The sequence below is a fragment of the Taudactylus pleione genome, unplaced genomic scaffold (genome assembly GCF_031769625.1).
Source record: "Taudactylus pleione unplaced genomic scaffold, aTauple2 ptg000205l, whole genome shotgun sequence".
In the NCBI taxonomy this organism is placed as follows: domain Eukaryota; kingdom Metazoa; phylum Chordata; class Amphibia; order Anura; family Myobatrachidae; genus Taudactylus; species Taudactylus pleione.
The window spans coordinates 5,910,124-5,931,717 of NW_028284607.1; the positions used below are offsets into that span (position 1 = coordinate 5,910,124).

Below are 21,594 nucleotides of genomic sequence, written 5' to 3' on the forward strand. Positions count from 1 at the left end.
GCGGCCATCAACCTGCACGCTCGTATAGGCTGTGGGTGGTGACCCACAGCTATACGAGCGTCCAGGAGGACGCTCCATAATTATGGAGGACGGCCCTCATTCAGAGCGTGCGCTCTGCTCAGAGCGTCCGGCTCTGAATGAGGGCCATAGTGTCAATTCTAGGGGGCACGGGGCAGGGCGCCTGGCTGGGAAAAGTGTGCCCGAAAAAAGGGGGCGTGGTCACTCAGAAAGGGGACATGTCCTTGCCACACGTCCCCATTACATCACTATGGGGTCGAGCCCAGCACTCACTGAGATGCTGGGATGCCCTCAAGCTCTCCCTGCAGGGTGAACAGATGCCGTGAGCATGTGCACGGAATCAATTCAACCGGCAGCGAATGTTTCATGCAACTCCACCCCCTCCGGCTCGGGAGACTGCGGCCCACAAGAGAGGACAGTATTTTTAAATCGGGCAGGGTGCGAAGCCCTGCTGAAACAGCCTAGCGGGAACTCTAGCATACATATAGTGTCAGCGCTTGTCTTCTCATACAGCTTCCGCTCCCACTCGCTCCTCTGTCTTCCACGTGGAGTTTCCCCACTGAACTAGCCAAGGCCGGACTGCCCATCATGCACTTCTGGCAAATGCCAGAAGGGACGATGGCCAGATGGGCCGGTTGGGTGTTAAACCCTGGCCGAGCATCTCTGCCTCCCGGCGCTCCGCTCGGCCGGGATACTGAAAGACAGGGGCGCCAGGCCCCCCGTGACTCACGTCATGCCCCTGTGCATGCCCTCAAATTTCCATATTTTTAGAATGCAGATCGCATTTCCCATAATGGGAAGCGCAATCTCTTTCAGATTTACTAAAGACAATGTGCTACACTGTGACTGGAGGTGGCTTCTTATTGGAAGCGCCACCTGCCAGTCACGCACAGGCAGCCCCAGGGGGAGGTGTCTCCTCCCCCTGGGACTGCCAGTTCAGGCTGCGATAAGAAAACAGCGGTTTCCAGTGGAAGCCGCTGCTCTGCCTTTTGGGCAGCCCTACACGGCTTCTCGGAGCTGCAACCAATGCAGCCCCAAGAAGCTGGTATGGTGCTATGAGCTTGCGTGGCGCTACCGCCGCTCATGCGCGAGTCCCAGTGCCTGACATTCATTGTGCAGGCGTCGGGACCAGAAGCAGCGCAGCCCCCCTCAGGTAAGAGGGCAGGACCCACTGCTGGCTGTAGTAGAATATAAATAAAATAAAACATACCTGCAACCAGTGATCGGTGATCAGTGAGCTCCTTCTGTGAACTGGTCAGCTGATCTGTGTGGTCAGCTGAGGTGCAGAGAAAGTCTCAGCCCGCAAATAAGCTGACTGCATAGATCAGGTGACTGGGGGTCACAGAAGGAGCTCACCGATCCCTGGCTGCAGGTAAGTTTTATGTCATTATTTTATATAATGCGAAGGAGTAGCGCAGACACATTCTCAGAGGTTTTTTTGCGAAAAAAACAACTGAGAAGTGTGGGGAGGGGATTCACAGGGACAGAGCTTTCTTGCAAGCCCGCGATGCGAATTGTAATACATTCATGTGATACTTGCAAATATATCGCATTACGAAAGTAGTTGAAGTTATCGCATCACAACTGCATCTGAAATGCGGATTGTGATAAATAAGCCCCATAAGGGAGAAGATACTTGCATTTTTGTTAACCCTTTCCTACATAGCTTTACATTTCCTAAATAGCTTTTTTACGTTTGTTTCCACACGATATATGTGAAAATTGGCTTGCTAAATAGACCCCTCAGTCTCCAGAATCTACTTACAAACTAGCACACCCTGACTTTTATAGATGGAGATTAAAAAAGGTTACAATGCTAGTGTGTGTAGTGTATGTATGTATGTATGTATGTGCATGTGCGTGCGCTTGTGTGTTTGTTTACAAATTTTTTAAGAAAAGCCAATTGTGTGAATATGTTGCAGGAAATATGAGAAATTCAGTCAATATTTTTAAACATATATATAGAAATTCATAAATATAATTTATTTTATTAGCAGACCTAAAGCTGGCCACACACATAGCGATATTTTACCCGATCTGGCCGATTCCGACACATTGGAATGACAGATCGTGTAAACTATGGCCAAATTGAGAGTAAATCGTGAGTCCCCACTCACAATCACGAAGCGATGCGCGTCCCCGCTGGTCGCACATCGCATCGTCAGATCTGCCGTGCAGTAGGGCAGATCTGACGATCTGGGACACAATGCACTGAAAAAAAAAAAAGTTAAGATGCAAGATAGATCTTAAGTCAGATTGGATGCTTTTTACTCCAAATCGTGTGTAGGACTGCCGGGGGCGAGTTCAAGGGAAATCGCACACATCGTGGGATCGTGTGCAGATCGCTATGTGTGTGGGCACCTTTAAGCTGGCCACACACATAGCGATATTTTACCCGATCTGGCCGATTCCAACACATTGGAACGACAGATCGTGTAAAATATGGACAAATCCTGAATAAATCGTGAGTCCCCACTCACGATCACGATGCGATGCGCGTCCCCGCTGGTCGCACATCGCATCGTCAGATCTGCTGTGCAGTAGGGCAGATCTGACAATCTAGGGACGATGCACTGTGAAAGTCTGGATGCAGGAGAGATAGCATGAAGATTGGACAGTAAATTGTGGGCCTAATTCAGACCCACTCGCGAGCGCTGGGCGCTCGCAAGCGAGTCGACGTTGGTCCAGTGCGCATGCGCACGACGGAGGCGGCTCCGTCGTGCGCATGCGCGAGACCCGGATAGCGACGGGCAAACCGTCGCTCCGAGTCTCGCACCAAAGGGGGCGTGCTGTCGATGTTGAGTGACAGCACGCCCCCTTTGGTGGGCGTGCTGGGGGTGTGCCTGCCCAGACGGAGGCGTTCCCATGGGAACCCCTACCGTCTGGGGCCGGCCCCACTGACATCACAAGTGATGTCAGTGGGAGTGCCTTCGGCTCTGATAGAGCCGAAAGCACTCCAGGGCTTGTGGCAACGAGACCCTACCACAAGGGTCTCGTCGCAAGCCCGATGGTCGCGATGGTCTTGACCATCGCGACCATCTTCCTGGCCGCTCGCTATAGCTGTGGTGGTCACCCACAGCTATACGAGCGGCCAGGAGGCCACTCTAAAAATGAAGAAGGACGGCCCTGATTCAGAGCGAGCATCCGGCTCTGAATCAGGACCTGTGTGCAGATCGTGTGCAGAGCTGCTGGGGAGAGTTTGAAGGGAAATCGTACACATGGGCTCATCGTGTGCAGATCGCTATGTCTGTGGCCAGCTTAAAAGTGCCTACACACTTAGTGATATTTTACACGATTTGCCCGATTCCGACGCATCGTGACGACAAATCGTGTAAAATATGCCCAAATTGTGAGTGTCCACTCACAATCACGATGCCGATGCGCGTCCCCGCAGGTCGTACATCGCATCTTCAGATCTGCCGTGCTGTAGGGCAGATCTGACAATCTCAGTCACGATGCACTGGAATAGTTAGGAGGCATGATAGACCGTTTGTCACATTGCACAGTTTTTAACACCAAATCGTGCCCACGACTGCCGGGGAGCTGATGGGGAGAGTTCAAGGGGAAATCGGACACAATGTTGGATCGTGAGCACATCGCCAAGTGTGTAGGCACTTTAAGACACAGCATATGGCCAATGACAAATTAAATTTTGATATGATAAAAAAAAAAATTACATTAAATGTTAACTATTCATATAAAATAACCTTTAACTGATACAAGATAGAGAATAAATAACAGATCGTGAAACCTACACTCTTAGGCCGACCAAAATTGAAAGTATCAATGGACACATTTATCAATATTAAAAATCAGGGACATATTCATGAACAAACAATTTCTGGAACAATTGTTCAACTAAAATTAGGAGACAATACAAAGGAGACAAATTGCACTTATGTAGGTGGCAGACTTGTTGCTGAGGGAGCACTTGCCTTGGGCATCTGGGAGATGAGCCTGTCCCTGGGCACAGGAGGTAGCTGCGGGCTTAGCATGGTGCAGCGGGTCTGATGCGGGCTCTGGGCTGTGCTGCTGGTGGGGATTCGGGTTGTTCTGCTCGTCGATCAGTATAAAGAGGCCGCTCCACGGTTACCGGGGCAACGGCAACGAAGCGGTGGGCGTGGTCTCGCTTCCCTCAATCGTGTGAAGGCGGAGCCACAGATTAAGCTCCTGTGCGGCACAACTAGAAGGACCTCTCTGCTCTACGCATCAGTGCTTTGCTAGGTTAGCTCTAGTTGGACATGCATGTTTTGTCCAGCACATCACATACAAATACATCACGGTTAATTGATATATCCCTGTACACTATGTACACAAGAATCAGATATAAATGTAATTTGAGGCTTGGGCTTCAGCTGATGTGGTACGACAAGTCTCAGGTTGCCTGCCATGCTGGTTGTCACTCATTTGATTCATGCTTGTGACGTATTTGCGTAAATTGCGTAGAGTTAAGATGACAAAACATCAGCGTAGTGTGGAATTCCAGGTCACGCTGACGACGCAGAGGAGATGACGGTTGCCTGGCAACTGGGGTACGCTGACAATTGGCCGGGTACAAGTCGGTGCAGCGACCGAGTAGTGCGTAGGCTGCTGACCGGTGAGTCTTTTTACCCTGACACACAGGCATCACAAGTCACTATGGCAGGGCTACATTCCCCCTGCTGGTAACCCTGCCATGTACCTAACCAGCACAAAGACTGCCAGCTTTATAAGTGTACCCAGAACTCAAGAATTGTGCTACATAGCTTAATTGAGAGCAGCCAGACTCAGATGCGATACATATATTACACAATACTCCTGCATGTTTTTATGGTATGTACACAATGGCTATTTGCAATGTATTTTTATAATAATAATAATAATTAATAATAATAATAATAATAATATGTTAACTTAAAACGTCAGTAATAAAACCTATACATTGCATTGTGTTTATGAATGCACACGATAGATATTTAAAATTTGCGTTCAATCTGTTTTTGTTTATTTTAAACCTGCTTCTGTGACAAAACAAGGGGTTGTTATCTTGTTTGAGGCAATACATATGTAAAACCTCCTTACGTGCATCTCCTTGCATTTACAATACACTGCCATTAAGATAAGTTTTTCAACTGTGTTGATGTAGACACACTGAAATAAAACAAGAACCAATAAAAATAATGAAGTGCAGTGTATGTAAAAATGTACAGTTGTACGGTCACATGATTGTTATTTTCACATCCTTTTACATGTGAGTAACTTACATTAGAAATGCATGTTTTTTACCCAAATGGGCATGTAGTCTTAGGGGCATATGTATCAAAGCTTGATGTGAGATAAAATAGTGAAATATATATCACCAACCAATCAGACCCAAACTATAATTTCTTAGACACAGCCTGTAACATGTAAGTTAGAAGCTGATTGGTTGGTGATATATATCTCACAATTTTATCTCACATCAAGCTTTGATACATATAGTCAGCACTTTCATACTACCACCCTCAATACAGTAACGTTCATGTTTTTATCTTAGATCAAGTACATTCGTGCAAGTCCTGCTTTACTGTAAAACAGGAATGGCTGAAGCCAGAATATCCACTTACTTACCACCTAACATCGACCCCACCAAAGCCCCAATTGCTTTTGGACAGAGGGCTTTACCAAAAGTTAATGAGGAGCTGTTGAACCCCGAGTTAATCACACGGCAGAGAGCTCTAATGGCACTTTGTGACCTTGTGCATGATCCAGAGAATGTCTACCAGGCAGTGCGATTGGGTAAGTCTGCCCCTCACATAATATTTGTTTCCTTTATTGATAAAGCACCAGCAAATTTACCAAGCTGTACACATTGGTAACACCATATACATACAATATACTCAAACCAATGGTGGCGGCATGCAGCTCACAAAAAATCAATACACAGGCAGATTTATATCTGACATTTCAGTAAGTTTATTGGTTTATGACATTGTATTCAAATACATATACTTTAATGTGGAGATGGTCCCCTTTATGCAGCTATAACAGCTTCCACTCTTCTTGGATTTTGTACTGTTTCTGCATTGTTCCACCAAACTTCACAGTTGAAACAATGCAGTCAGGTAGGTAACGTTCTCCCGGCATCCTCCAAACCCAGACTCGCCCATGTAACTGCCAAACATAGAAGCGTGATTCATCACTCCACAGATCACGTTTCCACTGCTACACAGTCCAGTGTTGGTGTGCTTTACACCACTCCATCCGACGCTTGGCATTGGACTTGGTGATGTGAGGCTTGCATGCAGCTGCTCGCCCATGGAAACCCATTCCATTAAGCTCTTGCCGTACAGTTTTTGTGCTTACATTAATGCCAGTAGAAGTTGGAACTCTTCAGCTATGGAATCAGCAGAACGTTGGGGACTTTTACGCACCATGGACCTGATTCAGACCCACTCGCTAAGGCGCGATCGCTCGCTCTGAGTGATTTTCGCCCATCTGCGCATGCGTATAATTCGCAGTGCGCGTGTGCAAGCCATTCGTTGCGATCTGATTTTGGTTGCCCGTAAGCCACTATCAGGTCGCTACTTTGAGTGACAGATAATGCCATTTGTTGGTGGTAACAGGGGAAGGTGCTTGTGAACGGGGGAGTGGAGGAGTGAACGCAGGCGTGTCAGGCCGCCAAAACGCAGTTTAAAGGGCGTGCATAATTAGCAAAGTAGCATCATTGTTCACATCACCTGCATCTATTTCAGCCAGCACTGATCGCTGTGCTTGCGGCAGGTTAAGGCAACCTCAAGGCTGCGAGCAGCTCCGATGGCTCACGATGATCCCGATTAATCCTTCATTTCCCGGAGATGACGTGTGTTGCGAGTGGCAAGGGGGCGTCTTCATACACTTGCGAGCACACTATGCTGTAGCTCTCTAAAACATAGTGGGCGTCCTTACGTGACGCAGTGCGAGCACTTCACTTAAATAACCGGCCCCTTTTTGCCAGCGAGTGACAGCAACTTCCGAGCGGGTCCCATGCGCTTAGCAGTAGTTGACCCCACTCTGTGATTTTTCGTGGTCTACCACTTCGTGGCTGAGCTGCTGTTGGTCCTAAACGCTTCCACTTTCTTCTTCAGGGTCCATAGGGATCCACAGGGATACCATGGGGTGTAGGTGGTGGATAAGGACCGGACACCAAACAGTTAAGCTTTCAACTGCCAGGAGGCAACATATATTTATCCCGCCCCTGAGCCTGAGGCAAATCAGTTTGCTGTCTGGCAGGAGCTCGGATCACCTTATATAACAGTGGCTGCCTTATGCAGCCCAAAGCTTATTTTTATGATTTCTAATTTTATTTATATTTATTACTGAGTGCGCAGCCTCAGACTGTCCTTAGGACGTCTGTGCTGCCACTCCATCACCCCTCCGGGCGCCGCAACTCCATAGCATCGCTTGGTACTTTCGGTGGAGCCCCGGGGGACCTTGCTAGCCGGCCTCGCGGAGGACCCCAGACTGCAACTCGGATGCAGGGGACAGGTAAGGCGGGTTACCGCTTGCGGTAGCCCGCGGTTGTGCAGTCTTGCCTTCGGTCTCAGGGGACAGACCGGAGGTGCTAAGAGTGAACACCTGCCTTGACCACATGATCCACTAGACCATGAGGGTACATATGGTGCGGGAATCCAGCGTCCCAGGGGTCAAAAATCAGCCAGGGGAGGTCAGCATTCCCTATTACAGTGGCCCCTCCCCCAGCTCAAGGTGCCATTCCACCGCGGTCTGGACACTCTGAGCTGCTCTCCTCCTCGGACACCGCCCCCTCAGAAGTCTCCGTCGGCTATTTTCTGCAGGCTCAGCCACAGCTCTCTCTGGAAAACGCTGGGTCCGGTCCCCCCTACATACCTCTCCCAGGAGTCAGGTTATGTAACGCTATAGCCTACCAGACAATGCGTCTGAGTAGTTGAATGTAGCGCCCTTTTGCAGTTAGTGTTTTTCTGCATAGTATGTGACTTTTGCTAGCGCTGCCTGTCTGTATGATTTTCCTAATCTATCAGCCTATGCCTTTCCCTTTCCTCTCACTATAACCTTATCATACCGGTGTATTCAGGGTCTACTATACTTCACTTTTACTTATAAATGTGCAGGCTGTCACATACTGTTTGGTTGCACTCTACACAGTACCATATCCTGTGCTGTACTCTCCTGCAGCTTATTTATTTAAGCATAGGCAGGATCACTATACTGCATACCCATTTGTATACACTGTCGCATAATAGCGTCTGCATACCCATTTGTATTTGGTGTATTCTGTCGCATAATAGTGTTTGCATGCCCATTTGTATTTGGTGTATTCTGTCGTGACTGCACCTACATTGCTGTCATGCAAATCCTGTGCAGCAAACTTGAATGAGGAGGATGTTGTCCAGGATGGACTATGTACAACGTGTTATATTACACTAGGTACGTCTTGTTTGCCCCAGGAGCCTCCATGGGCATCCCTGACTCAGGTGTTAGCTACTATTGCAGACCGCCTGACAGTCTCGGCAGTAAGTACCCCTATGGGGTTGCCTCAAAAGGTACAGGCAGTACCGGTACCTCCATGGGTAGATGTCCTCTCTACTTCTGATCAGAGTCTAGCAGCTTCCTCTACAGCCTTTCAAAATATGTTGCAGGGTGAGAAGCCCCTACCCAGTAAACATACGAAGCGTACTGTGTTGTCTTCACAGTCTATGCAACTTTCAGAATCTGAGATATCTGAGGCAGAAGACACTGACGATCTCTCTGATACTGAATCTCGCCCAACCATGGCTATTGCCTGGGTGGCAAAAACAATTGAGAGCTGGGCAGATGCCCTAGAATAGTCTTTCTCCCTAGAGGCATCTAGGGATCAGATGTCTTATATAGCTCACATAAGAGATGCAGCTTCCTATATCAGAGAAGCGACCTTGAATGCTAGTCTCCTGGCCTCTAGAGCATCGGCTACGTCGGTGTCTGCCCGCCGCACTCTTTGGCTACAGTCATGGAAGGCGGATTCAGACTCTAAGAAGGTCTTAGAATCATTACCTTACACTGGTGAGATCCTGTTTGGCCCAGATCTAGACAAGATTGTAGCCACTTTGGCAGCATCAAAAACTGCTTTTCTGCCCTCAGCAACTACTGCAATGCCTCGGACAATGTCCTTCAGGACCTTTCGTCCCCATGGAAAGCCTAAGGGACAGTCATTTCCTCTGCAATCTGCTTCCACAAGGGCCGCTAAGCCCAGGACCAAGCAGACCTGGGCCATCCGACGTCTTGCTCCAAATCTGAGGACAAACCTTCAGCTTGACGGGGCGGGCCTCCCCCTGGGGGACCCCAGAGTAGAAGGCCAACTTGTTCAATTTGTCCAGTGCTGGCGTCAAACCACCACAGACGCTTGGGTACAAGAAGTGGTCTCTCACGGGTGCGCCCTCTGATTCCTAAGATGGCCACCCCACCAGTTTTTCTACACAGGCCCTCCCACTGAGCCAGGTCCTGCTTATCCAGAAAGCCATTCAGTCCTTGCTGCAAGTGGGGGTAATAGTTCCAGTTCCACTATCGCAGCAAGGGAACGGTTATTATTCTACCGTTTCTGGTGCAGAAACCAAACGGGTCTTATCGGCCTATCCTCAACCTCAAATCCCTGAACAAATTCATGAGGGTGCCCAGATTGCGTATGGAAACCCTGCACTCTATTGTACTAGCTATGGAGCCGGGGGACTTTATGGTATCTCTGGATATTCAGGAAGCTTGCCTACATGTACCTATAACGCCCTCTTATCAGCGTTATCTCCGGTTTGCTGTACTACAGCAACATTTCCAATTTCAGGCTCTGCCCTTTGGACTTTCTACAGCACCACGGGTCTTTCCCAAAAGTATGGCAGTCATGGCAGCCCACCTGCGTTGTCCGGGAGTCAGGCTGCTACCATACCTGGACGACCTCTTGCTCTTAGCACGCTCCCCAGGGGTTCTTCAATGCCATCTTCAGATAACCATTGCCTTCCTAAAGAGACATGACTGGTGAATCAACTGGAAAAAGTCCTGCCTGAGCCCTTCACAAAGGATGGTCCATCTGGGGGCTCTTTTGGATTCTCAAGCTCAGAGACTCTTCCTGACAGACAAGATCTCCACACTTTAACGACGAGTGCGCAGATTACTTCACAGTCGCTGAGTCTCAGTTCACTCAGCAATGCAGTTTCTGGGATCCATGGTATCCACCTTCAACATGGTGGAGTACGCTCAGTTCCATTCCAGGCCTCTGCAATACCTAATGTTCTCCAGATGGAACAGGTTACCCCATCGGATCAGATCCCAGACAATGATTCTCTCTCCAGAGGTTCGTCTGTCCCTCTCCTGGTGATTACAGATGTCCAACCTAGCCAAGGGTCACCCCTTTGGATCCCGGAGTAGGTACTCCTTACAAAGGACGCAAGCCTCCGGGGCTGGGGCGCAGTGGCCGGTTAACTCTCCTTCCAGGGCCGTTGGACATCGGTCGAGTCGACCCTGACAATCAATGTATTGGAACTCCGAGCCATCTACTGACCCCTCACTCTGGCTCAGGACATTCTTCAGGGCAAGCCTCTACAAGGGCAATCCGACAATGCCACAGCAGTGGCCTACATCAATCACCAAGGAGGTACTCGAATCCGTTCAGCAATGGCAGAAGTGTCATGCATTCTCGCATTGTCCGAAGGTCACCCCTCTCGGCCATCTCCGCGGTGTTCATTTTTTTGAGTTCTCAACTGGGAAGTGGACTTCCTCAGCCATCACGATGTGCATGCTGGCGAATGGTCTGTCCACCCAAAGGTTTTTCAACTCCTAGTGGACAAGTATGGCCTGCCAGAGGTGGACCTCATGGCCTCCCGACACAATCGCAAGCTGCCAGTGTACGGGTCCAAAACAAGGGATGCCGAAGCAGCCTGCGTAGATGCCCTGTCAGTGAAGTGGACCTTCCATCTGGCCGTACCTATTCCCTCCAGTCTCCCTTCTTCCTCGAGTCCTTCGGAAGTTCAAGTAAGACGGAGGCATTGTCCTGCTGGTGGCTCCAGCCTGGCCCAGGCGACATTGGTACGCCGATCTTCACAGCCTCTCCATAGATGCTCTTCTCCTACTTCCTCAACATCCGGACCTGTTGTCTCAAGGTCCATAACTACATCCGGACCTGGCCCGTCTGTCTTTGACGGCGTGGCTCTTGAGACATCCCTCCTAAGGTCCAAAGGATTTTCTAGCTCGGTGGTCCAGACTATGCTCAGAGCACTTAAGCCGACCTCTGCCCTGATCTATCATAGAGTATGGCAAACATACTTCCAGTGGTGTGCTACCAGAAGTTTTGATCCTCAAGTTTTTAGGGTCTCTAGAGTCCTGGCCCTCCTTCAAGCAGGATTGGGCCTAGGACTCCGCCTGGCCTCGCTGAAATTGCATGACTCTGCTCTGTCCATTTGGTTCCAGCGCAGAATTGCTCCAATGCCGGATGTTCACACATTCCTTCAGGGTGTCCTCCGTATTCAACCTCCCTTTGTCAATCCAGTGGCGCCATGGGATTTGTCAGTGGTTCTCCGGGTCTTTCAGGGCCATCCATGTGAACCCCTGGAATCTGTGGAAATCAAAGGGGCACACAGCAGACTCTTTCTTCTGGCTCTTGCGTCCGCCTGTAGGGTGTCAAATTTAGGGGCACTTTCCTTTTGCTCCCCATTTCTGATCTTTCATCAGGACAGGGCTGTTCTTCGAACTCGTCCTGACTTCCTTTCCAAGGTTGTTTCTCATTTCCATATTAATGGGGAAATCGTAGTCCAGGCCTTCCAATCACCAGACCTCTCGGCAGGTGAGGCCTCCTTGGATGTGGTCCGCGCTCTCAGGATCTACGTTTACCGTACAAGTTCTCCTCGGAAAACAGATTCCCTATTTGTCCTCTATGGATTCCATAAGAAGGCATGGCCAGCTAACAAACAGACTCTGGCCAGATTGCTTTGCATGACCATCTCACAGGCTTACACACAGACGGGCCTTCCCGTGCCGGCTACCGTCTCTGCTCATTTCACTCGCTCTGTGGGACCCTCGTGGGCAGCTCGCTGTGGCACCTCAGCTGAACAGCTTTGTAAGTCGGCCACGTGGTTCTCTGTCCACACCTTTCTTAGGTTTTATGCCTTTGAGACCTTTGCATCTCAGGATGCTTCATTTGGACGCAGGATACTCCTCTCAGCTCAGGAGTGTCCTTACCCTTGAATACTGCTATGGGACATCCCTATGGTATCCCTGTGGATCCCTATGGACCCTGAAGAAAATGAGAGTTATGGCAAAACTTACCTTTGTTAACTCTCTTTCTTCGAAGTCCATAGGGTCCACAAGGCGCCCGCCCCCCGGACGCCCCTGGCTTCTGTGGGTTGGGTTTCCTGGTCACCGGTTTCCAGTCTCTTTGATGTGAGAGTGTGATTCTTCTGTGTACCAGTCTTCCTTCTCTCCTCTCCTCCTCCTGCCTTGGGCTTGTTAACAAACTGATTTACCTCAGGGGCGGGGTTTATGGGGGAGGGACCATTGCATCCTAGCAGTTAAAAGCTTAACTGTTTGGTGTCCGGACCTTATCCTCCATCTACACCCCATGGTATCCCTGTAGACCCTATGGACGTTGAAGAAAGAGAGTTAACAAAGTTTTACCATAACTCTCATTTTCTAATAATATCACTTAAAGTTGACCGTAGAATATTCAGCAGGGATGAAATTTCACGAACCATCTTATTGCACAGGTGGCATACAATAACAGTACCACGCTTGAAGTCACTGAGCTTTTCAGAATGACCCATTTACAAAAAGTTGTTCAGTGTACCGTCCTGTTCACCAACACCTTACAACACGTGCAAAGGTGTAAAATCACCAATATCCAAGGTGATATAGTGGACAACTGCTGCCTCCTATATTCAGAAATCCTAGATCCCACAGGTCAAGTATCTAGTAAAAACAAAGCAAAGAGTGGTGCTCCATAGTGCATTAAAAGTTTATGAAACACTCTCAATTAAAAGTAGTGATTACTTCTCGAGACGTACTCGTACCTAGTAAAAATACTCTGTGGGCTGGTTACCACATTGCATAAAAAGCCCTCTGACGAAGTCATCTGACAAAACGCGTTAGTGCGTGGCCTGATTGATGCAATCTCGTTCCTGCTCGGTGTCTCCTTCAGCCACCTCGTCTCCTTGTGGCTTCGGCATGCTGCAGTTCCCGGCAGTAACTTCCAGGGTGGGTCGTATGTCCTGGAGGTATCCCATGAGAACGGTTGGTGTATGCCTTGGGTATATTGTTTATTGTAACCAGCACACAGAGTATTTTTACTGGGTGCGAGCACATCTCGAGCAGTGATCACTACTTTTAATTGACAGTGTTTAATACACTTTTAATGCACTAAACGCCCCTCTTTGCTTTGTTTTTACTATATATTTATATATACCACATTGTACCGTGTTGGGTACGGGAATCCGGCGCTCAGGGTTAGGATACCTACACATGTCGTTAGGTATCCTAACTCTTCTCGTACTCCTACCCCTAACCATAACCCTCACTCCCCGGGACCTAAACCTAATCTCCCCCCTTTTGCCTAAACCTAACCTCCCCCTCCCTAAACCTAACCCTCCCCCCCCCAGTGCCTAACCCAAACCACCCCCCTTGTGCCTAACCTAAACCCTAACCCTCCTCATAACCCTCAAACTTACCTTAGGAATGCCTGCGGTCAGGATGATGGAGCCAGGATTCTGACAGGCGTTGGGTTTCCGGCGCTGGTATGCTAAGCGCAGGCATCCCCTTTGCCGGGATATTGACCGCATCCCATTTAAACTGATGTATTTGTCAGGAAGCTGCCAAATGTGAAGATTAATTTTGCTACTATTGTGCTAAAGCTGCTGATTTTATTCGGTTTGTGATTTTGATGGTCTGTGGGGACAGTGAATTAATATTGAGGATGTACAAAATGGATTATCAAAAAATCCTGATGATCCAAGTGTATTTTTATTGTAAACCACAAGATGGCTCTGTGACATAGAAATATTGGTCACTATATGGCTCTTTGATATAGCAATTACTTAAAATCACAATAGGGTGAGCTACATAACTCATATCCCTCTTGCCAATTCTTAGGGGTCTATTCATCTTCGGGGCCGTGGGGGATACTTATCATTGGAGCAATTCAGCATTGCTCTGGTGCGGGGACAGCTGCTACGAAAAGCAGCTGTCCCTACGATTATTACTTACCTCCCCTGTTGCTAGCTTCTGCACATAAGTGACTGGAGGTCAGGCATGCAAAAGGCCACTGGGGAGGCAGTGTGGAGGCGGCATAGGGATCACCTCGGATCCCTATTCACATCCCTGGAACTCCATAGGAAGGAGCAGGGTTCCGTCAACAAGTATAAGACTTTGTAGTTTAAGGGGTCTGTTCATCATCACTTAATTTCTACAAAAGCAGCTGCTGCTTTTGTAGAAATTAAGTTTTTGGGCCATTCATCAAAAAGGTAATGCAGGAGATATCACATTTATCTCCTGCTTACCTTTCTCTCCCATAATGGCCCGCTGTCCCCATACACTAATATCACAGATATCTCCTGCTTACCTTTCTCTCCCGTAATGGCCCACTGTACCCATACACTAGTATCACATTTATCTCCTGCTTACCTTTCTCTCCCATAATGGCCCGCTGTCCCCATACACTAATATCACAGATATCTCCTGCTTACCTTTCTCTCCCGTAATGGCCCACTGTACCCATACACTAGTATCACATATATCTCCTGCTTACCTTTCTCTCCCATAATGGCCCGCTGTCCCCATACACTAATATCACAGATATCTCCTGCTTACCTTTCTCTCCCGTAATGGCCCACTGTACCCATACACTAGTATCACATTTATCTCCTGCTTACCTTTCTCTCCCATAATGGCCCGCTGTCCCCATACACTAATATCACAGATATCTCCTGCTTACCTTTCTCTCCCGTAATGGCCCACTGTACCCATACACTAGTATCACATATATCTCCTGCTTACCTTTCTCTCCCATAATGGACCGCTGTCCCCATACACTACTCTCACATATATCTCCTGCTTACCTTTCTCTCCCGTAATGGACCGCTGTCCCCATACACTAGTATCACATATATCTCCTGCTTACCTTTCTCTCCCGTAATGGCCCGCTGTCCCCAAACACCACTATCACATACATCTCCTGCTTACCTTTCTCTCCCGTAATGGCCCGCTGTACCCATACACTAGTATCACATATATCTCCTGCTTACCTTCCTCTCCTGTAATGGACCGCTGTCACCGCTGTCCCCATACACTAGTATCACAGATATCTCCTGCTTACCTTTCTCTCCTGGAATGGACCGCTGTCCCCATACACTACTCTCACATATATCTCCTGCTTACCATTCTCTCCTGTAATGGCCCGCTGTCCCCATACACTAGTATCACATATATCTCCTGCTTACCTTTCTCTCCCGTAATGGCCCGCTGTCCCCATACACTAGTATCACATATATCTCCTGCTTACCTTCCTCTCCTGTAATCGACAGCTGTCCCCATACACTAGCATCACAGATATCTCCTGCTTACCTTCCTCTCCTGTAATGGACCGCTGTCACCGCTGTCCCCATACACTAGTATCACAGATATCTCCTGCTTACCTTTCTCTCCCGTAATGGCCCGCTGTCCCCAAACACCACTATCACATACATCTCCTGCTTACCTTTCTCTCCCGTAATGGCCCGCTGTACCCATACACTAGTATCACATATATCTCCTGCTTACCTTCCTCTCCTGTAATGGACCGCTGTCACCGCTGTCCCCATACACTAGTATCACAGATATCTCCTGCTTACCTTTCTCTCCTGGAATGGACCGCTGTCCCCATACACTACTCTCACATATATCTCCTGCTTACCATTCTCTCCTGTAATGGCCCGCTGTCCCCATACACTAGTATCACATATATCTCCTGCTTACCTTTCTCTCCCGTAATGGCCCGCTGTCCCCATACACTAGTATCACATATATCTCCTGCTTACCTTCCTCTCCTGTAATCGACAGCTGTCCCCATACACTAGCATCACAGATATCTCCTGCTTACCTTCCTCTCCTGTAATGGACCGCTGTCACCGCTGTCCCCATACACTAGTATCACAGATATCTCCTGCTTACCTTTCTCTCCTGGAATGGACCGCTGTCCCCATACACTAGTATCACAGATATCTCCTGCTTACCATTCTCTCCTGTAATGGAACGCTGTCCCGTACACTAGTATCACAGATATCTACTGCTTACCTTTCTCTCCTGTAATGGCCCGCTGTCCTCATACACTAGTATCACAGATATCTCCTGCTTATACCTTTCTCTCCCGGAATGGACCGCTGTCCCCATACGCTAGGGTTACGCTTCCACACTAGTTTCACCTCTTCGAAAGGAGCAGAGAAAAACTCGGGGAGACAGCTGGTTTTCGGATCAACTGTCTCCGAGACGGAGCAATGATTAATTGCTCCAGCAATCACGCCAAGTTAGAATGTTAATTATCGGCTCCATTCGGACCCTGGTAATTAACATAATGAATACAGCCCTATAAGAGCACATATTATGCATGTATGTACTTTGCCCATATAATAAATCAGAGGTAGGCAACCTGTGGCACTCCAGCTACTGTGGATATACACATCCCAGCATGCCCTGCCACAGTTTTAGCATGCCCTAAGAGCAAACCTTTGGTAGGGTATGCTGATATGTGTAGTTCCACAATAACTGGAGTGCCACAGGTTGCCTATACCTGAGTAAATATTGGCTCACCTCTGGTGGATACATTCAAGGCACATTCACACCCAATCTTGATATCTCTACAGTTAAGGGGACTTGTCACCTACACCTCCAAAAGATCCCGTATTTGGACTGACGGTACTTGTGTACAGTATAAAAATGTATATTACATTTATTGAACGTTAGAGTCATATAGTTTCTCCTAAATTCATATTAGAAGTTAGCCATGTTCTTGTGAGTATGAAATATTTATGTGTATAGATGAGAATGGGTATTTAACCATATTAATGCCCTTTATATTGGTAATATTGGTTTACCATCTTACTGATGATTTCAGTAAGAACAGTACTGTGCTGTATACTTTGAGGGCACTGGTGGTGAATGATCGGGATGCAGTCGGGCAGTCGGGATGCCGATGGTGTAAATGTCGACCGTCGGCATCCTGACTGTTTAATCCCGGCAGGTGTCTAATGACCGGCGCCGAAATCTCGACACCGGTCATTAGACCTACGCCGGGAGCCCGACACCCGGCTTACCGATCGAAGGAAAGCCGGGGCGCCGGGCGCGGACAGCCACGCGGGGGGGAGGGTTAGGTTTAGGGTTCCCAGAGGGGACTTAGAGTTAGGCACCCCCCTGGGGGGTTAGGTTTAGGCTAGGGGAAGGGGGGGTTAGGGTTAGGCACCCCCGGGGGAGGTTAGGGTTAGGCACCCCCCTGGGGGACTTAGGGTTAGGCAGCGGGAAAGGGGGGGTTAGGTTTAGGCACTTAGAGGGAAGATTATAGTTAGGCACTTGGTGGGGAGGTTAGGGTTACAAATCTGCCTCTTTTCCAGCACGCAGCGGCACTGCACATTGAGGAGAAGTACAATTTGGCCACATTCCCTCCTTTCCTGTACCCACCCTGGCATGCTCTTGACAGCACTGGGCATGAGGGGAGCCTGAAAATATTAGCCACGTGATTTTAATGTTATGCATGATCAGTGCGACTCAGCACTAAGCTTGTAACTGTACACTCTACATTACTTTCTCTGTGAAAAAGGAGGTTGGTAAAGAAAAAAAGCAAATAAATTAAATTGACATAAAGGGGCTGATTTTGTGTTGGGAGTAAAAGCAAAATAATTAAGTAACTTAGAATCTGTAACAAACCATGTTGCGCTACAAGAGTTGCAAATACATTTTCATATTTTGTTTTTGCATGCAGGGTAAATACTGGCTGCCTTTGCATGTAGGGCCTGATTTAGTGATGTACGTTAACTCGATGTTAACGCAGCTCTCGTTCTGCGACATCTATTGCAGTCACCTGGATGCCGCAGCCTGACTGACAGGCTGTGACCATTTGGGGGCAGGGTGATGACGGGGAGCGTTTGACAAAGCAGGAATGTAGCAGCCCCATTTTATAGGCATGTTGAGGACAGGGTCTGAGTCTACTGACAAAGTTTTACTGGCCTCTGCAGCGTGATTACACTGGACATCCTGAGTAACTCGTCCGATGTGCACACAGTTTATCCGATGCTATGTCCTCAGACGTAGCAGTGGATCAGAGAAGCTGGCAGTGGGTCTCTATATACACAAGACGCCTCCTGCAGCTTTTGCATATATTAGCACAGCCCACAGCGGCTTTGTACACAGCGGCTGTGCTAACCGCGTCCATCTCTGTATCAGGACCGTACCCCGCAAATGCACATTTTACATCTACCCCACCTGCAGTGCAGCATGAATTTGCCAAGGTAGAGTTACTTAATATTTTAGTTTTTCTGCCAACTCAGTATTAGTCCCAAAAACTATAAAAGAGAGCAAACAAAATACAAAATCCTTCTAAAGTCATTAAGGAAAAAGTATATTAATCAGGTAAAACAGCATTCTCATTTATCAAAGTGTAATCCCCTCCCTTCCCATCTGCTGAATTTATAACATGTTTTTACTACACAGGTTTCATGGAGAGCCTGAAAACTCTGCTTTATGACCAAGACTGCACTGTCCGACTAAAGACTACTGAAGTATTTTCCATCATGGCCAGTCATAATGCTGGAAGGTTAGTGAGCTTTGAATGTGATGAGATGCAGATATGATATGAGAAGCAGCCGGGTAGAAAGAGGCACACTGGTTGGATAGGTGATAGCCACAGGATTGGTATCATGCTTGGAGAGATTTAAGTTGCTCAGGAGCTTTAAGCTGTCCACGCACAGTAATGTTTATTCACAAAGCACAACAATTTCTGAGCTGCACTTTATTCCAGCAAGTACAGCTTCTTGTCCACCTAGAGCACTTTATGGTGCACGCCCCTGCCCGGTCATGGAACTGCCTCTGCCCGGTCATGGAACTGCCCCTGCCCGGTCATGGAACTGCCCCTGCAGGTTTGTGGATGCGCTGAAAATGTGCATGGTGGATAGAGTAAAAGTGAAGTCCATCCACCACTGTATGACAGCTGTCTTGATTCATCTCAACTTTTCTTTTTTCTTCTAAAATACCACTCAGTTTATCCTCATTTATCTCTTAAATGAATCAGTGATGGGACTTGGGATTGTCTTTATTACATGTCATGTGATTGAAGTATTTATTACATTAGTGGAAGTGTGCCTACTTACAGAAGTGCAGCTAAAGTGTACAAATTGAGTCACCTTAAAAGTATAGCACACAGCCCGATCTTCAGTGGTAGAAAAATCAGAGTTGGTGCAGGATGGCCAGGTCAGGAGGTTAAGGGTGTCCAAAGCTGAAGAACTACTAGTGGCTGTGGGCATTGCGATCCGGCTCCTTAGAGCAAAGGTTAAACCACTGGATCAGCAAATGATTTAACCACTTAAATGGATGACCAAATTGCTTTGTTCCAATTGTAGAGGCATTGGCTGAACAAAATATTTCAAATATTTGCATTACACATAGGGTGGAACTGTGCATCGCTAGGCCCCATAGCACAATTTGTGAGGAGAGCCAGGCAATGCTTATCTAGCTCCTCGTGCCCACGGCTCTGCTCTGATAAAAGCAGATTGGGCATCTTCTCTTTTTATTTCTCAGATCGAGTGTGGCTTGGTCACATGTGCTTCTCATTAGGGGCCTCTGCTTTTCTGTTTCACTGCAAAGCAGGAGTCCCTGATTGGGCGGTGCATGGGCCTCGGGTGGAGCAACCCCATTCACAACTGAGACCACACACTGCAGTTATGCCACTACAGTACACAAATGCATTCATGGGGAAGTTGCCTGGTTTACTGTAATATCCAACTAATTCAAACAGACCTTTTTCATGTATATCAGTTGCTATAAGGCCTGCAAGGGGCACAATGTTTAGTTAATGTGGTCAAAACATTAACCGCATTGACTAAACATTAAGGCTCATATATGCAAGTCCACACCTGCAGAGCAAATATTCTTTTGTGACCTTAAGCACCTACATTTGTGCTAATTCATCCAGTATTCACCAATATAGCTGAATAGTGTTTGCTCAGTGAAGGACAGGTGCATCTAAATAGTATAGCTATCATGCTTGGAGATCACTAAATTGTTTTTGTTCTTCTGTTTTTTAACAACTGTTTTCCTCCCAACTATTAAAACTGTGTTTCCTATGCTAGTCCTTTGTTTGGTGTGTCCCAAGCTGGTCCTTTGTTTGGTGTGTCCCATGCTGGTCCATTGTTTGGTGTGTCCCATGCTGGTCCTTTGCTTGGTGTGTCCCATGCTGGTCCTTTGTTTGGTGTGTCCCATGCTGGTCCTTTGTTTGGTGTGTCCCATGCTGGTCCTTTGTTTGGTGTGTCCCAAGCTGGTCCTTTGCTTGGTGTGTCCCATGCTGGTCCTTTGTTTGGTGTGTCCCATGCTGGTCCTTTGCTTGGTGTGTCCCATGCTGGTCCTTTGCTTGGTGTGTCCCATGCTGGTCCTTTGTTTGGTGTGTCCCATGCTGGTCCTTTGTTTGGTGTGTCCCATGCTAGTCCTTTGTTTGGTGTGTCCCATGCTGGTCCTTTGTTTGATGTGTCCCATGCTGGTCCTTTGTTTGGTGTGTCCCAAGCTGGTCCTTTGCTTGGTGTGTCCCATGCTGGTCCTTTGTTTGGTGTGCCCATGCTGGTCCTTTGTTTGGTGTGTCCCAAGCTGGTCCTTTGCTTGGTGTGTCCCAAGCTGGTCCTTTGCTTGGTGTGTCCCATGCTGGTCCTTTGTTTGGTGTGTCCCATGCTGGTCCTTTGCTTGGTGTGTCCCATGCTGGTCCTTTGTTTGGTGTGTCCCATGCTGGTCCTTTGTTTGGTGTGTCCCATGCTAGTCCTTTGTTTGGTGTGTCCCATGCTGGTCCTTTGTTTGATGTGTCCCATGCTAGTCCTTTGTTTGGTGTGTCCCATGCTAGTCCTTTGTTTGGATCATTTATGGACAGGAAAATCACACTAAGGCTCGTATTCAATTTGAGACGAAAAGCCGGAATCTGCGGAAAAGATTCTCCGATGACGTCATTTCGCCCGGCGGAAAAGTATCGCCGTATTCAATTTGGAAGACTTTTTGCCTAGGCGGAAAGTCAATGCAATGTAATAAGCGGAAAAGTTTTGCCTATGAATAGCAGGCGGAAAAAAGTGCAGATGGGGTTTTGGGGTGCAACGTTAAGGGAACTCCTGTGCAGCCTTCAGACAGTCCCCCATTGGTAAACTGTGTCAAAAATAAAAAAAAAAACCACTTAAGAACACCCCAAAAAAAATCACTTTGAATTTGGGGGCGAAAAAAAAAAAAAGTTGGGGGACAAAGTTAAAAACTAGTGAACTAGACTCTGGGGGGCTCACCAAGTATGCCCCAGGTGTTTTTTTCATTGCAGGGGCTTGGGGCAGGTGGATTTTTCACGATTTTTTCAAGTTAACGTTAGCAACTTATAAATATGCTGGGATA

General features: G+C 47.9%; 2 protein-coding genes across 7 annotated transcripts in view; one reads left to right on the forward strand and one right to left on the reverse strand.

Annotated features, from left to right (window-relative positions):
- Positions 1-4,408, reverse strand: part of RAB36 (RAB36, member RAS oncogene family) — an 80,465-nt gene extending 76,057 nt beyond the window's left edge. For both annotated transcript variants that reach the window (XM_088477884.1, XM_088477883.1), the window contains exon 1: positions 3,954-4,408. In XM_088477884.1, coding sequence (XP_088334010.1) covers positions 3,954-4,013 — 60 coding nt within the window. In that variant the 5' untranslated portion in view covers positions 4,014-4,408. The remainder of the gene's footprint in view (positions 1-3,953) is intronic.
- The window catches only part of RSPH14 (radial spoke head 14 homolog), a 218,354-nt gene continuing 200,961 nt past the window's right edge, over positions 4,202-21,594 (forward strand). For 2 of the 5 annotated variants that reach the window (XM_088477878.1, XM_088477880.1), the window contains exons 1-3: positions 4,541-4,615; positions 5,534-5,775; positions 18,679-18,781. In XM_088477878.1, the coding sequence (XP_088334004.1) occupies positions 5,577-5,775; positions 18,679-18,781 (302 nt within the window). In that variant the 5' untranslated portion in view covers positions 4,541-4,615; positions 5,534-5,576. The other 3 variants (XM_088477881.1, XM_088477882.1, XM_088477879.1) reach the window with 3 other exon arrangements.